Below are 15,936 nucleotides of genomic sequence, written 5' to 3'. Positions count from 1 at the left end.
GAGGCCTTGCAAGGTTCAAGTGAAATTACTAACATTTACTCTTAGTTATTTATTCACTTGATCAATCATAAGGTTTATTATCTTATTTTATTTCTTACAGATTTTCCAGAGTCAGAAAAATTGACTTTGTTCATTGCAAACATGTGGCATGATATATTTATCTCTCAATCAGTGATTAATAAGGCAATGCAGCTAGTTGCCAGGCAACGTGCTAAAGGAGAGGTTCTGAACTGTTTAAGAGCTTATCTCAACTGGGAGAAGGTGAGATTTATTTTTACTTCTTGTAATACCATACTTTGTAGATCTCACATAAATGTTATTATTTGGTTTTCTATTAGACGATAGTCCTTTTAGAGATAATATATTCTGTGCCTTAGATCCTTTAAAATGTCATTTTAGCCTAAGCTATTTTTTTTTTTTTTAATGTTGTTCATTAAGTATGTATGTGACTCTTTGGGAAGAATTGTAGACCTGTGTATTGTGTTAATTTAACAGTTTATTTTGTGCACTAATTTATGACTGATGAGATTATACATATGTGTAAGGGCTCCAAGGAGAGCTGTAAATAATTTATTTCTACAGTATGTACTAAGAAAGATGAAAAAAGTATCTCAACTTTTTCCTGTTAAGATTTTTCTGAATCTTATATTCTGTATTTTTTTTTCTAGTTGATGGAATTTCTATTACTTTATTATTTTCTTTACAATATAGTATCTAGGTTGGTGTTTTAGTAGTTTTGATATTAATATTTATTAGATTCTATTTTCTTAAAAAGAGCAAAGAAAAAGGCCACTCTCCCAGGCTGCCTATAGGGCCACTTGGCTCCTGTGTCAACCTCCACTTGTGTAAAGGAGCCTTCTCCTTTGGCCATTTGGGATGAAGCCAGATGTGATGATTTGATAAGAAGAGACATTATTTATAAAGAAGATAGAATTTTAGTAAATGTATTTACCCTGTATTAGATTAAATACAAATATAAAGTCAAAGCTATAAAATATGAGGAATACTTGTGGGGAAATACTATTAAAGTACAAGACTTCCAAATTCTCTTACAGATTTCAACAGATCTGATAGACAAAAATCAGTAGAGACATAGTGGAATTCAATAATATAAAAGGTAAACTTGAATGAAGAATTTGCATTTTTTCATATTTTGTAAATGTGGCACTTTTATAAAAACTAGTCATGATTTGGGCCACATGAAAACTTTAATATTTAAAAAGTAATGATTCTACATACACAGTTCTCTAGTAATCAATAAAATTGGACATAATTAATTCAAAGATTTCAGAAAAATTCCATAAAAGTGACTTGGAAATTTAAATACACAGCCCTGGACAAATTGGGAACAAATAGAAACTCAACAGTAAATTCACAGTCTTTCAAATGTCATTGAAAAGGAAAATTTTCGTAACAAAGTTCTCTGGTTTTGGAAAACCTGTATTCATTAAAGTAGTTTAAATGTCTTTATTATTAAGCAAATAAATAAAATTGGCTGGTTATCATCTTAAAAATTAAGTCTGTGACAGAATCTAGAAAAAAGATAGTTTAAGGTAATACAAGTAATCAAGTAGAAAACAAAAAACACATAAAAGGAAAGCATTGTCTTTAAAAATACAAATAAGACTGATAACTCAGTTCAGATTAATGAAAAAAAGAGAAAAGCCAAAAATATCCAAGAATTTGGCTGAGGATAAAGATGTATCTACATTTATAGGATAATGACCAAGAAGACTACCGCTTACAATCAAGAGCAACAGATTTGGAAAACTAGAATGATTTCTTAGCAAAATAAAACTGACCAAAATTGGTTTTAGGGGTAGAATACTTGATTAAACCTGTTGTTTTCAGTGATCATAAAAGAGGTTGAGAAGATGACTAAGAATGTACTATACAAAAATCATGTGTAGGTTCCACTTGTATTTTGCCTTATCTTTATGGAACCAGATAATCCCAGACTTTTTTTTTAAAATATATTTTATTGATTTTTTACAGAGAGGAAGAGAGAGATATAGAGAGTTAGAAACATCGATGAGAGAGAAACATCGATCAGCTGCCTCCTGCACATCTCCCACTGGGGATGTGCCCGCAACCCAGATACATGCCCTTGACCAGAATCGAACCTGGGACCTTTCAGTCCGCAGGCCGACGCTCTATCCACTGAGCCAAACCGGTTTCGGCAATAATCCCAGACTTTTTCAGAAATAAAAGATTGAAAGTGCTCTGTTCATTTTTCATAATAAACCCTAGTAAAAAAAAAATTGCTCAAGAAAACAATTATAAATCCGCTATGGTATTTACCCAAGAGAAGTCAAATTTATGTCTACACAAACACTTGTGTACAGATGCCCATAATATCATCCTATGTAATAAAAGCCTAATATGCTAAGTGTCTGGTTGTCCGGTCATCCGTTCAACCAATCAAAGTGTAATATGCTAATGATATGCTAAGACCACTCAACCACTTGCTATGATGTGCACTGACTACCAGGGGGCAGATAGTCGACCGTTTGACCAGTTGCTATGATTTGCACTGACCACCACGGGGCAGACAGTCGACCAATCACTCTGACATGCACTGACCTCCGGGGGGCAGATGCTCAATGCTCCCCAGGGGGAGCGCCATTCAGCCAGAAGTCAGGCTCATGGCTGGTGAGCACAGCGGCGGTGGCAGGAGCCTCTCACGCCTCTGCAGCAGCATTAAGGATGTCTGACCCAGCGGGGAGCAGGCCTAAGCCGGCAGTCAGACATCCCCGAGGGCTTCCAGACTGGGAGAGAGCGCAGGCCAGGCTGAGGGACACCCCCCCCCCCTTAAGTGCATGAATTTTGTGCACCAGACCTCTAGTTAACTATAGTCTAAAGCTATAGGATGCATGGATAAACTGTGCTATACCTAGATAATGGATTACTACTCAGCAACAAAAAGGAGCATTCAGACTACCAATGCATGCAAAAACTTGGATAAATATTAAAAACCATGCACAGGTGTGAAATAGTGGCTAGTACTATCTGATTCAATTTTGTGAATTTCTGGAAGAAGGAAACTAGAGTCAGGAAAATGACAGAATTTATAGTATTTTTTTTTTTTTTTTTAAATATTTTATTGATTTTTTACAGAGAGGAAGGGAGAGAGATAGAGAGCTAGAAACATCGATGAGAGAGAAACATCGATCAGCTGCCTCCTGCACACTCCCCACTGGAGATGTGCCCGCAACCCAGGTACATGCCCTTGACCGGAATCGAACCCGGGACCCCCCGGTCCCCAGGCCGACGCTCTATCCACTGAGCCAAACCGGTTTCGGCAGAATTTATAGTATTTAAAGCTTAAATGTTTTTCTTATAATAACTTTAAACCTCTGATTAGAGTTAATGAAAATTTGCATTACAGTCTGGGATTGCATCTAGTCTCTTTTCTACCTGTCTGGATTCTGCATCTTGCTTAGAGCTTTTTATCTGGCCTACCAACTACCATTCTAGCATTATTTTAGGACATGTGCCATAACTGAGATAAACCTAGTTCCTTATTCAAAATACAACTTTCAGAAGGTGTCTTTTAAAACTAAATGATTAATTGATGCTTGTTTTACTCTTTGAGGCTACTTATAAGATGTGTTGTTTTACTTGAACTCTAAATTTTATGTTTTTGTTTGCTAGAATGCTCCTGCAGATGTTGGCTTCATGGTTTCTAAGCTGCTTTTGACCATACAGTTATGTCCAAAAACAGAATTTCAGTCTAGTGAAAAATTTGGTGAAGACCTAAGTGATAACACTTGGGAATACATATTTGCCATTGATCTGCTCTGTTGCCATCAGAAATGGATTTGGACACATGATACCATTATAAGGTAAAGGGCTCTTTTGTAACTTACAATAAAATTGAGTAATTCTTATATATATGTAAAAGGCTAATATGCACAATCTCCACTTGAAAGTTAGACTGGGAGACCAGGAGTTCGATCGCTCGCTGTAATGTGCACTGACCACCAGGGGTGGCACGGAATGAAGGAAGGCTCTAGCTCAGCCGTGGGCAAACTACGGCCCGTTTGAAATGAATAAAACTAAAAAAAAAAAAAGACCGTACCCTTTTATGTAATGATGTTTACTTTGAATTTATATTAGTTCACACAAACACTCCATCCATGCTTTTGTTCCGGCCCTCCGGTCCAGTTTCAGAACCCATTGTGGCCCTCGAGTCAAAAAATTTGCCCACCCCTGCCTAGCTGGTAGCTGGCAGCCGGGGAAGGAAGGCCCCCACCGGCAGCCGGAAGGCCCCAATCGGCCCTGATCGCCAGCCACGCTTAGAGACCCTACCCGTGCATGAATTTTGTAAACCAGGCCTCTAGTTTAATTACAGGCCCATGGTCGGCAAACCGCGGCTTGCGAGCCACATGTGGCTCTTTGGCCCCTTGAGTGTGGCTCTCCCACAAAATACCACGTGCGGGCGCGCACGTATAGGGCGATTGAAACTTCGTGGCCCATGCGCAGAAGTCGGTATTTTGTGGAAGAGCCGGTATTTTGTGGAAGAGCCACACTCAAGGGGCCAAAGAGCCGCATGTGGCTCGCGAGCCACATTTTGCCGACCACTGTTATAGGCTAATCTATTGAATGATTGCTGAAATGTGGTTTGAATAATTTTTACTGTTTAAGGTGACTGCAGCATTTACAAGTGACATTTTGATTTGGGTAAGAGTTAATAAAGCTACCCTTAAAGTACTTGTATCACTATCATATCTCCTTGCTTTATTTTTTTGTGCAAGTACCTGTACTTTTCATTATAGTCTGTTATTCCTATCTCTCCCAAGGAGAAATGACACATGACAGAGACCCTTTGGTTCACTGGCATGCTCCAGCATGTAGGATGGTGCCCATGTAAGGGAGATGCTCAACAAATATTTGTAGAATGGAACATAATGACCATTATTTTAATATACAAATACTCTGGAGAACCCCACATGGAACAGAAATATTCAAAATTCCAGGTTAGCAGTTCTTCTCACCTGGGGTTTCAGGAGAGAAATAAGTAATGAATTACCTTTTCTTGTGCATCTAGAATTCTGGCACTCGCTATGTACCATCTTTGGAAGAATGGAGAAGAATAGTCAAATTTCTGTTCTGTAATTCTTAATTTTCTTGGAACCCTGACTGAGAAAGGCTGATTTGAAGGAGTTTATGACATTGAAATGGATTTACCGAAGGATTAATAGTCCATATCCTTGAGATACTGGAGGAATTTATTCTTTGGAAATTTGTTCTTTTACTCATTTTTTTTTTCCTCCTTAACCATAGGAAAGATTATATGTTTAAGTGTCAGCAGTGGGGAATTGAATTATTTAATGAGATACAGCCATATTAAAGTAGCTGTAAATGGATTTTTATACATTGACATGGAAGTATTTCATAGTCTTATTAAGAAAGTGACAGAAGTCTATCCAGTGCCTTATTTCTGTGTAATGATGTGTGAGTGCCTACCTGGGCCTCATCTTCCTGACTTCATGGGAATGAAAGCCCAGAAGACAGGTGGCTCCTCTGTCCCCCAGTGACTTGACGAAGGATATCACCAGGGATGATGCCAAACAGGTATTTGTTCAAGGTCTTCCCACAAGTGGTGAAGACACAGTGTTGAATATCAGGATCTCTGCCTGAGTGACTTCAGACCCTGATTCCTAAGCACTGTAGTCACTTCCCCATGTTTTTAACTTACATGCACATGTAGAAGTGCGTGGAAAGAAAGCCCAAAATTAGAAGAGTAATAATTATCTAAGAATGTGTTATTTGGGATGCTTTTGGTTTACATTTCTCTTTTGGTGTCTGCATTTAGCTTTTCTAGTACTATACATGCTATGTAAGATGTAAACACATTTTTTTGAAAAGAGAAAGAAGAGAGGAATTGGCACTGTTTTCTGAGATTAGAAATTTTCCTAAATTCAGCTAGCGTGTTTGTTTTTTTTTTTTTTTAAATTTCCATTGTTTTAGTTCTTTTTACAAAACAGCCTATTTAACCTATCTCTTCCCATAGAAACTATTGACATTTGGAACACAGGAGCTGTGTTAACGTCTGGAAGGTTTAAGTGAAAATCCAGTTTCTCCCTTCTTGTTCTGTGACTTGGGAACATTGTTCAGCTTCTCTATGCAAAATCTTGTAAAAAGGGTTAAAACAGAGAATAAAGATGTAAAATGGGTGTTTATAACCTCTTTTAAGCCAGTGTGGGCACATTTATCCTCATAGTGGGATAGTTTGTGAGCTTCTAGTGTCCTCATTTTAACCTAAAAAGTAACATCTTCAGAAGTTCCTCTTGTTCACTAATTATCTACCTTTTACAGATCATTTTTTTAAAAAAATGTATTTTTTTATTGATTTCAGAGAGGAAGAGAGAGGGATAGAGAGATAGAAACATGAGGGAGAAACGTCATTGATCGGTTGCCTCCTCTTTGCCATCTACTGGGGATCAGGAATCAAACTGTGACCTCCTGGTTCATGGGTTGATGCTCAACCACATAGCATCACTGGCTGGGTTCTTACAGACCATTTTTAAGATAATGCATACTCTCATACATATGTGTATTGTTGTTACTTTATAGTAAGGAGCTGTGGCCTGTAATGGATAAGTGGATAAAATACAGAAAAGGACATGCTAACATTGCATATATTCCTGACATTATTATAGCATCGATACTGAGGCTGATCGGTGAGTTGTCTCTCGGATTAAATTTTTTCTTGACCATATTCATGGTGAGGTAATAAGTGTATAATAATATATTTTCAATGAAACTTCATCATAATAACTAATTTTTTAGCTTTAGAGTAGATACTTTTGCACTTAATTCAATCTCTTTACTCACTCGTTCTTTATATATTAGTGTTTTTATCCATCTTTGTCAGAGATTAAGGTTAATGTGAGTACATTTTATTTATAATTGAATTCTTGCTTCTCAGATACTAATATTAATCTACATACATGTACATACTTACATATATATACACCAGGATACATAAATTACTATAAATTATACTATAGTCTCTTTTGGTTCCTAAAATAAGACTATCTCCTATTTTTTACACCCCGATTTTTTTCATACTTGCCCAATAAGGATCATTTTATGTACTTCCATAATTGCGAACTAGTTTTGTGTTGTTTTACTCTAATCTGAATATACAGAAATTAAAATCATTGTTTACATGAGATGTAGACTCTTTAATGTCAGATCTAAGGAAAGACCTCAGTGGACATTTGGTTTTACTCCTCCCTCAAATCACAGATCTTTAGTTTTTAAATTTACCTATTCTTTTTCTTCTTTGCCTCATCTCTGACAAGCTGCTCTCTAGGCTCTGCAGAACTATCAGAAATGACCCCCCAGCTCAGGATGGTTGGTGGACGTTTTTCTAAAATTCTGAACAATAATAAATTTCCTTGCAATGACAGGCTCACTTTATTCATTTTTAAGAAAATGTCTTCCTCAGTTTGAATAGCTGTAGTTTGTCAGTTTTTCAGTGAAAATTTGGTGTTTCATAGAAAAAAGACCAGTTTCCCTCCCAAATGAAACATCTGCACAGGTGTTTTTCTGGAGATAAGCAGTGTGCCTGGTGTACAGGGGGAGTGTTTCAGGGGCACTTCCCGTCCGTCACAGGTTATGTACAGGGGACTAGATGTAGTAGGAATGACTGTGACTGCTTCTTGAAGGACATTCGTAAGGTAAATTGGCTTTTTTTGACTGCAAGCTTCTGGTGATGAAGAATGACCTCCATGTAGCATGGCACCACTGCCTTGATTGGGGCTGAGTGTCCTTGACCAGCCATTGCTTTTCCACTGTCAGTCTGTGTCTCAGCTCTGATAGGAAGGCACATAACCTTCTTAGCATTGTTGTGAAAATAGTTTTGACCTTGAGGACTCCAGGGGGTCTGAAAACCACACTTGAGAGCTGCTGTTCCACATGGCGATGAGAGTCCTGTTACACAGCTACATTATAGCAGCAAAGGGTTATACCTGAGTGTGTGTTTGATGGGATCACAGTCTTAGAGTTGGTCTTTTAACATAACGGAAGTTAGCCATTTCACATTGAACCTACTGAAACCACTCATTCTTCTAAATTCCCCTTATTGTGCTTTACTGATTTTTGATCCTTGCCCGTTTAACCTGTTTTCACTTAAGAATAAGTACCCATTTTAACTTCAGGATCACTAAAATTAATGTACATAACATTTTATGAAAGAAAACAAATTTTAAATTCTTATGAAAAGTTAATCAACATTTAACCAAAGATTATATTTTGTTTTATTTTTTTACCCCTAGGTCGTTTAGGCCAATTGGGTTTGAAAGAAGGGTTTCCTTCTGCTGTGAAAAATATTAGTTCGGTCATCGGTATGTTCATACAGCATGCCCAGGATGAAGGTACCCTTCTGTTTATGAAGCGCTTGCATTTCTTGTACTAACCCATGCTTTGTGCTCACTGGGTCTGGGCATCATGCTCTGCTCCTCTCAGGGCCTGATTGATGAGGAGAGGAGATAAGGATAATTTAAAAAGCTGTAGTCTAGCTACAAATTCAGCATTGACTATGAACCAGAGCCTCAGCTCTTTACTTAGTGCCATACCTATTTGCTTATAAAAATTGTGTTTTAAATCTCTGTATTTGTTTTACTCTTAGACTATTTTTTTTAGTCGTTATTATGAGCCCCACTCTGTGCTGCTCTAATTGCCTTGTAGATTAGGGGGGAAGTAATTTTAAAAGCTGCAGTACTGTTTTGTTTTCAGCATTAACATTTATATGTGTGGGTTTTGTTATACTTTTATTTTAAATAATAGCAGTTTTGCCCTGTTGGACATCACCTCACTAAAAGAAATCTGGAATATATAGTTAATAATAAATTTTAATTAAATAACTCCTGAATTTTAAAATAAAGTATTTCAGTAAGTAGACCTTAACTAAAATTTAATACATTTTAATTAAATAATTCATAAATGAACTTATGCTAAATGAGAACTATAATCTATAATATGTAACCCAGCTATAATCTATAATTATATGCTATAATTTATAATCACATACTGTAATATAGTATGTGAAAGTATGGTACAAGAGATAGTTTTTCATTTGTTCTCATTTCATTATGATTTTCATTTTCAAAGTCCCCTTATAAACACTTCAGTGGATATTTAATGGAGTCATTTGTTTGATGAATGCTCTGGGATCCACATTTTGTTAAAATGTAAACGTGGGAGTGTGATGCTTCCAGAACTACTTTGGGAAGCTTAGCTAATGCTGACATGAGAAGGCTGAAGCTCTACTGCCCTGTGCCTCCGGGAACAGGCTAGCCCCCGTCGGTACACAGCCAGCACCGGAATCCTGCTCAGAGCTGTGCTGCGTTTTTTCATTTTTCCCACATGTAGACAAGTCTTAAATTAATTCTTTTATTGTGGATCTTGTTTTATATTTAGTTTTTATTGTGGTAGAAAGTGTTCTGAATATTATTCAGTAGGTTACACCATAAAAAATTTGAATAATGGACACGTTTTTATGTGATGATGGATGTGAAAATTCTTTTCAGATATACCATGGGGTATACAGCTAGCAGCTGTGTATGCCCTTTGTGACTTGAGTCCCAGCAATCCAGCAGAAATATCCAAGATCCTGGAAGCCTGGCGCAAGGAGACCTCTCACAGTGTTCCGTCTGCAGTGGTCCGCTCCCTGGAGGAAGTCAGTGCATTGTGTGCGCAGGAATTCGGCTAAGCCCCACTGCACTGCTCCTGGAGAAGTGCCTTCACCTATCTTGAGTATGAAGAGGTTAATCGGCTTTCAGAATACAAACTGAGGTTTCACGAAAAAGACGCAAGAGAGAAAATGCGAAGAGGCTGTCCTCGCTGTGGCAAGGAGACAGAAGAAATACGCAGTGTCACAGCCGTGTTTCCTTAAACCACGTACTTAAATCACTTACGTCTGTCGTGACTACGTGACAAATGGATTATATTATTGTGTCTTGGTCAAACAACAAAAACTTGAACTTAGCCCTTTTTGCTGCAGAAAGTGCCCTTTTAGTCGCTTTTTAAAATTGACTGGCATTTTATAATGAATTTAATATGAAAACATTGATTTGGTTCCTGAGTTAATTCTGGCCTTTGCGTTCAAATGAGTGAGTAGGAGAAACTAAATTGGCTTAAAAAGAACTAGAAAACTCTCCACTGTCTTAGATGGAAACGTGCTACAGAAGTTTTTCTCGTTGTATAGTGTGCATCTGATCCGAGGAAAACACGGGGAGCCTCCGAAACTCACCTTTATGCGTTTTCTTCACAGGCGTTCCGAAACTAAAGTCCCTTCAGCTATTTAACTATCTGCCAGGAAAGGAGACTGAGAAGTCAAGTCCACTGCAGGGTCTGTGTCAGGACGTGTACATATGGATTCAGAGGCACCCAGAGCCATTCGCCGTGTACATAGGGACAGTGCGATAATGTGTGTCACATTCAATGATGTTCCGCTTTCGGAATTTTAGTATTTGTACAGAGAAAATGGGTTTAATAACTCACCGTGGTTCTGATTTGTCTTATATCCATAATTTCTTAAATCTCTTGTATGTGTTTTTTATAATAAAAATAAAAGTAAGCCATGTACATTATTGTTCTGATCAGTGAAGACGACGGCCATTCCGAAGGAGATCCCGCTTCTGCATAGACACGTGCTGCTGCACCAGCATTTCGCTGTGAGTTCTCCACAATGCTCAGTGCTAGCAGACAGCAGATGCCTAAGTGTTGATTGGCCTCCAGACTAGAAATGTTTGTTTAATTACAGTTGCTGCCCTTTACAAATTACATTTGACAAGTGTTTTACTCCTTTGTGTTTTTTAAGTAATAATAACAGAAAACAAATTTATGAACAACTCTGTGTAGCCCTTTGGAAGCTGTTGTTTGGTGTGTTCACTTTTCTGCCAGTATTTATTGAGCATGTGCTCTCTGCCAGTTCCTCGCTGGGAGATCCTGATGAACAGGCAGTGAGAAACAAGTTGTGACCTGATGATAAAAAGACCTGTGATCTGGTGGTAGAGAAAAACCCTAAGCAGTCACCCTAGTAAGTCAACAGTTGAAAATTTTGATGAGTTTGGTGAAAAAAAACATGGAGGTTTGTAATAGAATAGCAGGGTAGAATCTGCTCTTCCTAGGTGCTGGTCAAGGAGGGTCCCTCTGAGGAGGTAACACTTGAGTCAGGACCTGAGAGAAGGGAGCCAGCCAGCCTTGAAAGTAGGGGACGAGTGTATCTCCTGGACAGGTGAGTGTCGCTCTGCGAGGGAAAGAGCCTCTTGTGTGCAGAAAGGCTGATTGAGCCAGACACTCTGTTTAAGGGACAAGTGTCGTTTGTCCCGTTATACAGGTAACTGCCAGTCCCTGGGACCTACTCAGCCCTGGGCTTGTGCAGAGATGTCACCTGAGATTACAGTTCACAGGCTGTTCTGTGGTAAAAGGGTGTAAGAAGGTCAAGAGGTGAAGCAGAGGGACCTTCAGGAGGTAGGGCAGAGATTACCATGTGGTAGATGGATTCCAGATGTCTTCTGGAGGTCAAATCAGTGCTAAGTTTCTGAACTGGGGTAAGGACAGGTAAGAATCAAGATTCCAGGTTACTGAGTTGGGCTCCTGGGGGTAGGAATCACAAATCCTGGATCCTGGTTTGGGACATGGGGCTCTTAAGACATGCAGGGGGAAGGGGAAGGGGCCTTTACAGGCAGGCATGGAGTTCAGACAAGATCAGGCAGAAGTTAGGAAGTTGATAAGTGTTTGAAGGCTATTTAAAGCCGTGTGTGTGTGTGTGTGTGTGTGTGTGTGTGTGTGTGTATGTGTGTAGCGTGCACCAAGGGAGAAAACTTCCCAGAGGACAGAGGAGGAAACCCCAGAGGGCAGGAGGTGGTGATGTAGTAGTACCTTGGTTGTGTCCTTGCCAGATCCAAGAATGCAGGCATTGGCCATTTGTGCTTGAAGCTGCAGGGTCAGGTAGTGGAAGCCAACCAGGTGATGGTTGGGTTTTGCATCCTGTGGGTGCTGTGACCTCAGTAAGCATTTACCACATAACAGTTGGCTTAGAGTGATGCAAAGTAAAAGGGGAGGTCAGGAAGAGAAGACCAGGTCTGCACACACATTTTTTATTTTTTTGAAAATTTGCCTAGTGGATGAATTTGTTAAAAATGTCCAAAACATTTTTTTTTTAACCTCAGCAATTTTATGTGTTTTTAGTTGGTGGAGAATAAGTAACACCTGACACTTTCTGCTGTTGCCATTCTTCACCAACTAAGAGTTTGTCAGTATCTGCTCTGTGTTGTGACCTGATGATAAATAGGCCTGAACTTGCCTGTGGTGCTGTGTCACCCTCAGAGGGTGAAGCAGTTTAAGCTGTTAATAAATTTAATTTCTGGTATTCAGACAGAACGTTGTTGTAGGGTTTTACTATTTGAAAAAAATTAAAAAGTGAATAAACATTTGAACCTGGAGTTGGGTGGGGCTTTAGGCTAGCATAGGAGTCTGTGCACCAGAAGGCACACTGGTTCTGGGCACCCGAGCTGGGCACCACAGGCTGGCGTGCTGCCCTGCAATGACTCTGTGCCAGTGGAGCAGTAACAGCCCAGGAGCCTGAGGAGCTGTTCCAGTGAGGCAGTGATGAGGGAGAGCGATAGCCAGTGGCCAGTGGTCTTTATGGACAGCTTCACGAAGCACATTCCTAGGGATGGCTCGACTTCATTCCAAGCACAAAGTCGGCCTGTAGATGATACTTCAGGCTGTAATTTCCCACCCTGAGACAACTTGGTCAGGTGGCTTACTTTGTTAAGAGAACATGGAACAGGATCTGTACTTGGGGATAGAAAGAGCTGCACTGTGGCCATTAGAGGGCACTGCAGACTCTCCCGTGAACTAGGCTGGCCAGAACACTGGATGCCTTCCTGGGACAGGCTTAAGTGCAGTTTACACAGAGCCTTGCTGTCAGGGAGACATTTCAATTCACACTGTAGGTGTTGAATGGAGTTAGTGCTACCACCTAGGGCCATTATCTCCAGAAGTAAATGAGAGAAACTGTACAAAGGATAATGTCATTTGAGAGACACCCCCCCCCCCCCCCCCCCCCAAAAAAGGGCAAATACTTTGCCTATTTGGTCAGATTCTTTCCTGGATATTTTTTTATTCTAAAGCAAAATGTTTTGACTAAAAACAAAATGAAGCAGTGGCAGGTGGGTGAGTGATAATGGGTGGAAGTTTCCGTGAGCACTCTCCTGATCAGTCAGGTATAAAAGCAATTAGTTAGGAAATCCTGTCCACATTGAACATCAGTTTATTTCAAATAACATTTCCAACACATCCTCATGTAGAACCACATTGTAAAGAGTCTAGTGTGACTAGAGCTTATAAATGTGAGTTCAACTTACCTAAGACTACAGATGCAAGAAAGGGCTCAATGATGAGTGTTCTAGAAATTGAGGGGAGTTTGAAGATAAGACAACCATTAAATTAAGCACTCCTCTTCCACTCGCCTGACACTTGCTTAGGGAAATTCACTGTTCTCCGTTTTGATTGTGAAACAAAGGGGAAGTTCTTTTTCCAGCCCCTGAAGAGATGTTTAAGACGTGCTTGTTTTTATGAATTAAAGACCAGTCACTATATCCCAATCAGTTCAGCACAGTTTCATGGTTCTATGTAAGCAAAGACAATTGTGGGTGAAGCGCCACTGAGAAATGCTACAATTCAGTTTTATGAAAATGAAAGCATTTGCTTGCTTCTACGGACTTTGGGGTTTTGTGAGCAGTGTTAGCATCTTGGCAGGCGTTGCTTGGGCCTCTCCTGCCTCCCTGTCCCTTGCATGCCAGGGTTTACCTTGGGGCCAGATGGACCTCTGATTCTCCTTCAGAGAGGGTGGTACTGTCCAGCATCCCCTGAGGGGCTCTGTGCATGGGGACAGGATGAGGATACCTGGCTGGTGGGCCCCCAGACCAGCGGTTCTCAAAGGACATAGGCTCACCCCAGGCCCACGAATGCCAAAGTGGGAGTCCGGTGTTGTGGTGTATGGAGTCCCCCAGCAGTTGGGGAACCTAAGAGCTGCTGCCATCCTGTTCAGCCTGGCACCTGCCCTCTGCTCTGGGCTCTGCCTTCATAGGCTCCCCAATTGTCCCCCTTCTTGGTTCATTTCAGTGGAAATTTGGGAGCAAGTGGAGGATAGTTTGGTATCTGCCTTCCTCTATCTTGAACTGAGCCTGGTCCCTTTGTTTTAAATTTTGTGTGTGTGTGTGGTCTTTAAGCATATTTTTTCTTAACAAGTAGTTATTAATTGCTGCTCTGAAATAATCTCACCCTAAATCATGAGTGTACAACTGACAAACTTAAGAGAACTGCGGGATGTTGAAATGCCCACCCTGAACCCAGCACACCTTGGCACCCAGAGTAACTGCCTCTTGTGATTGTCATGTTTTTATATGTAAATTTGTATTATTACATATTCATTTGAATAGTATAAATTATAATCCAATGTATTTTATTAATCTTTTCATGTTATTCATGTGTTGTATGCAAGTAGTAAATTAAATATTAAAACAGGTCACACACTGGAATGTCCGTCTCCCTCTCATCCCTCTCTCCGGGAGCAGCTCTGTCTCCAGCTGTTGGCAGCAGCTTCCCCCCAGAGACACCCAGACCCGTGGCATCCTGTGGGGGGTGGGGGTGGGGGTAATGGCCACTCCCAACTGTACTGATGTAATAGAATGTCAGGACCTCACCTGCTCTTCACCCATGTCTTCTAATAATCCCCAAGATTAATAACACAGGAGGTGTCTTGTGCTCATCTCCCTACTCTGCTCCCGCTGCCAGTGTGGAAATCAGGTCCTACGTGCCTGCATTTCCGCTTGGAAGTTGTCCCCTAGGGTGGGAGCCATGGTGAAGGGAGGACTTCAGGTTATATAAAGTGAATCGTATTTAGCCTTTCAAAGTGAGTTCCCCTCAAAAGCCTAGAGTGCTAGTCTGCTATGGAGGGCTGTCCCTATGCTCTGGCCCCAGGATTCTGGATTCTGTATGATGGAAGGAGGAAGGGAGGGAGGAGAGAGGTGCCTGACCTGGAGTCAGGAGTGCTGTGTGCCTGCCCAGCAGGGTTCTGTCACCCACTGATGGGGCGTATATTCTGGAGTGAAGGGCTGGCCAGCAGGTAGCATATCATGGGGTCTGAGGCCACTTTCTCTACCCAACTTTCATCCCATGGGGACTCATGTACCGAACTCCTAACTCAGGCCTGTTTTATGATTCCCTGAAGTCCAAGCCAATATCAGTTAGATTCTTCAAACCAACCCTAATACAAATGCAGGAAAACCTCAAATGAAGCAACTATTCTGACTTTTGAAGAATAATCACATTTAAAGTTTTGTGACAGCTCTTCAAGAGAAATGCACCTAGTAGTGTTTCAGTTGGAATTTAGAGGCAGTACATGTGGTTTATGATGAGGTGACCTTGTGTTATGAGGTGACTGAGTCACCTTCCATTTGTCTGCACTGCTTTGTTTTGCACTACACTTACTGGTAAGGTGACCTTGATTGTGTGGACCAGTGAAAGGGGGCTGGATGTTAGCAAAGCAATGGACAAAAAAAGATAAGACCACAACCTCAAGAGTCCACCCCCAGGGCACCTTTCCCATGCAGTAGGGAAGCCCCTCCTTGGTCTGCCCATCAACCACTAGGAGATGAGAGATGATCAAGAACTCACTTTGTTTTAATAGAAAACAACAGTCGAGTTTGCAAATATTTGGACAAACCAAATCTAACCTCCAGAAACTTTCTTCATAGGAAGACTATTGGTAAATTCTCCGCGTTTCTGTGGGGAGTGAGGCCTCCTGACCAGTATGTATGTATGTATGTATATATATATATATATATATATCCCTATATATTTTTTGATGCTTCACCTTTTTGGGGAAAAATGTTTCTGGAGAAAGGATGG

The 15,936-nt window shown here is 40.3% G+C and overlaps 1 protein-coding gene across 3 annotated transcripts in view; it reads left to right on the top strand.

Moving 5' to 3' along the window:
• The window catches only part of ICE1 (interactor of little elongation complex ELL subunit 1), a 57,364-nt gene extending 42,800 nt beyond the window's left edge, over positions 1-14,564 (top strand). For 2 of the 3 annotated variants that reach the window (XM_070411965.1, XM_070411963.1), the window contains 5 exons: positions 101-261; positions 3,655-3,845; positions 6,580-6,686; positions 8,289-8,387; positions 9,543-14,564. In XM_070411965.1, the coding sequence (XP_070268066.1) occupies positions 101-261; positions 3,655-3,845; positions 6,580-6,686; positions 8,289-8,387; positions 9,543-9,724 (740 nt within the window). In that variant the 3' untranslated portion in view covers positions 9,725-14,564. Of the gene's footprint in view, positions 1-100; positions 262-1,055; positions 1,134-3,654; positions 3,846-6,579; positions 6,687-8,288; positions 8,388-9,542 lie in introns of those variants that run through there. The other variant, XM_070411964.1, reaches the window with a different exon arrangement.
• The last annotated feature ends 1,372 nt before the right edge of the window (positions 14,565-15,936 follow it).

Source organism: Myotis yumanensis, unplaced genomic scaffold (genome assembly GCF_028538775.1).
Source record: "Myotis yumanensis isolate MYYU_CA2020_CCGP unplaced genomic scaffold, mMyoYum1.0.hap1 SCAF_4, whole genome shotgun sequence".
Classification (NCBI taxonomy): Eukaryota; Metazoa; Chordata; class Mammalia; order Chiroptera; family Vespertilionidae; genus Myotis; species Myotis yumanensis.
Note: the sequence above shows the minus strand (reverse complement) of the source record. Positions and strands in the feature narration are given on the sequence as shown.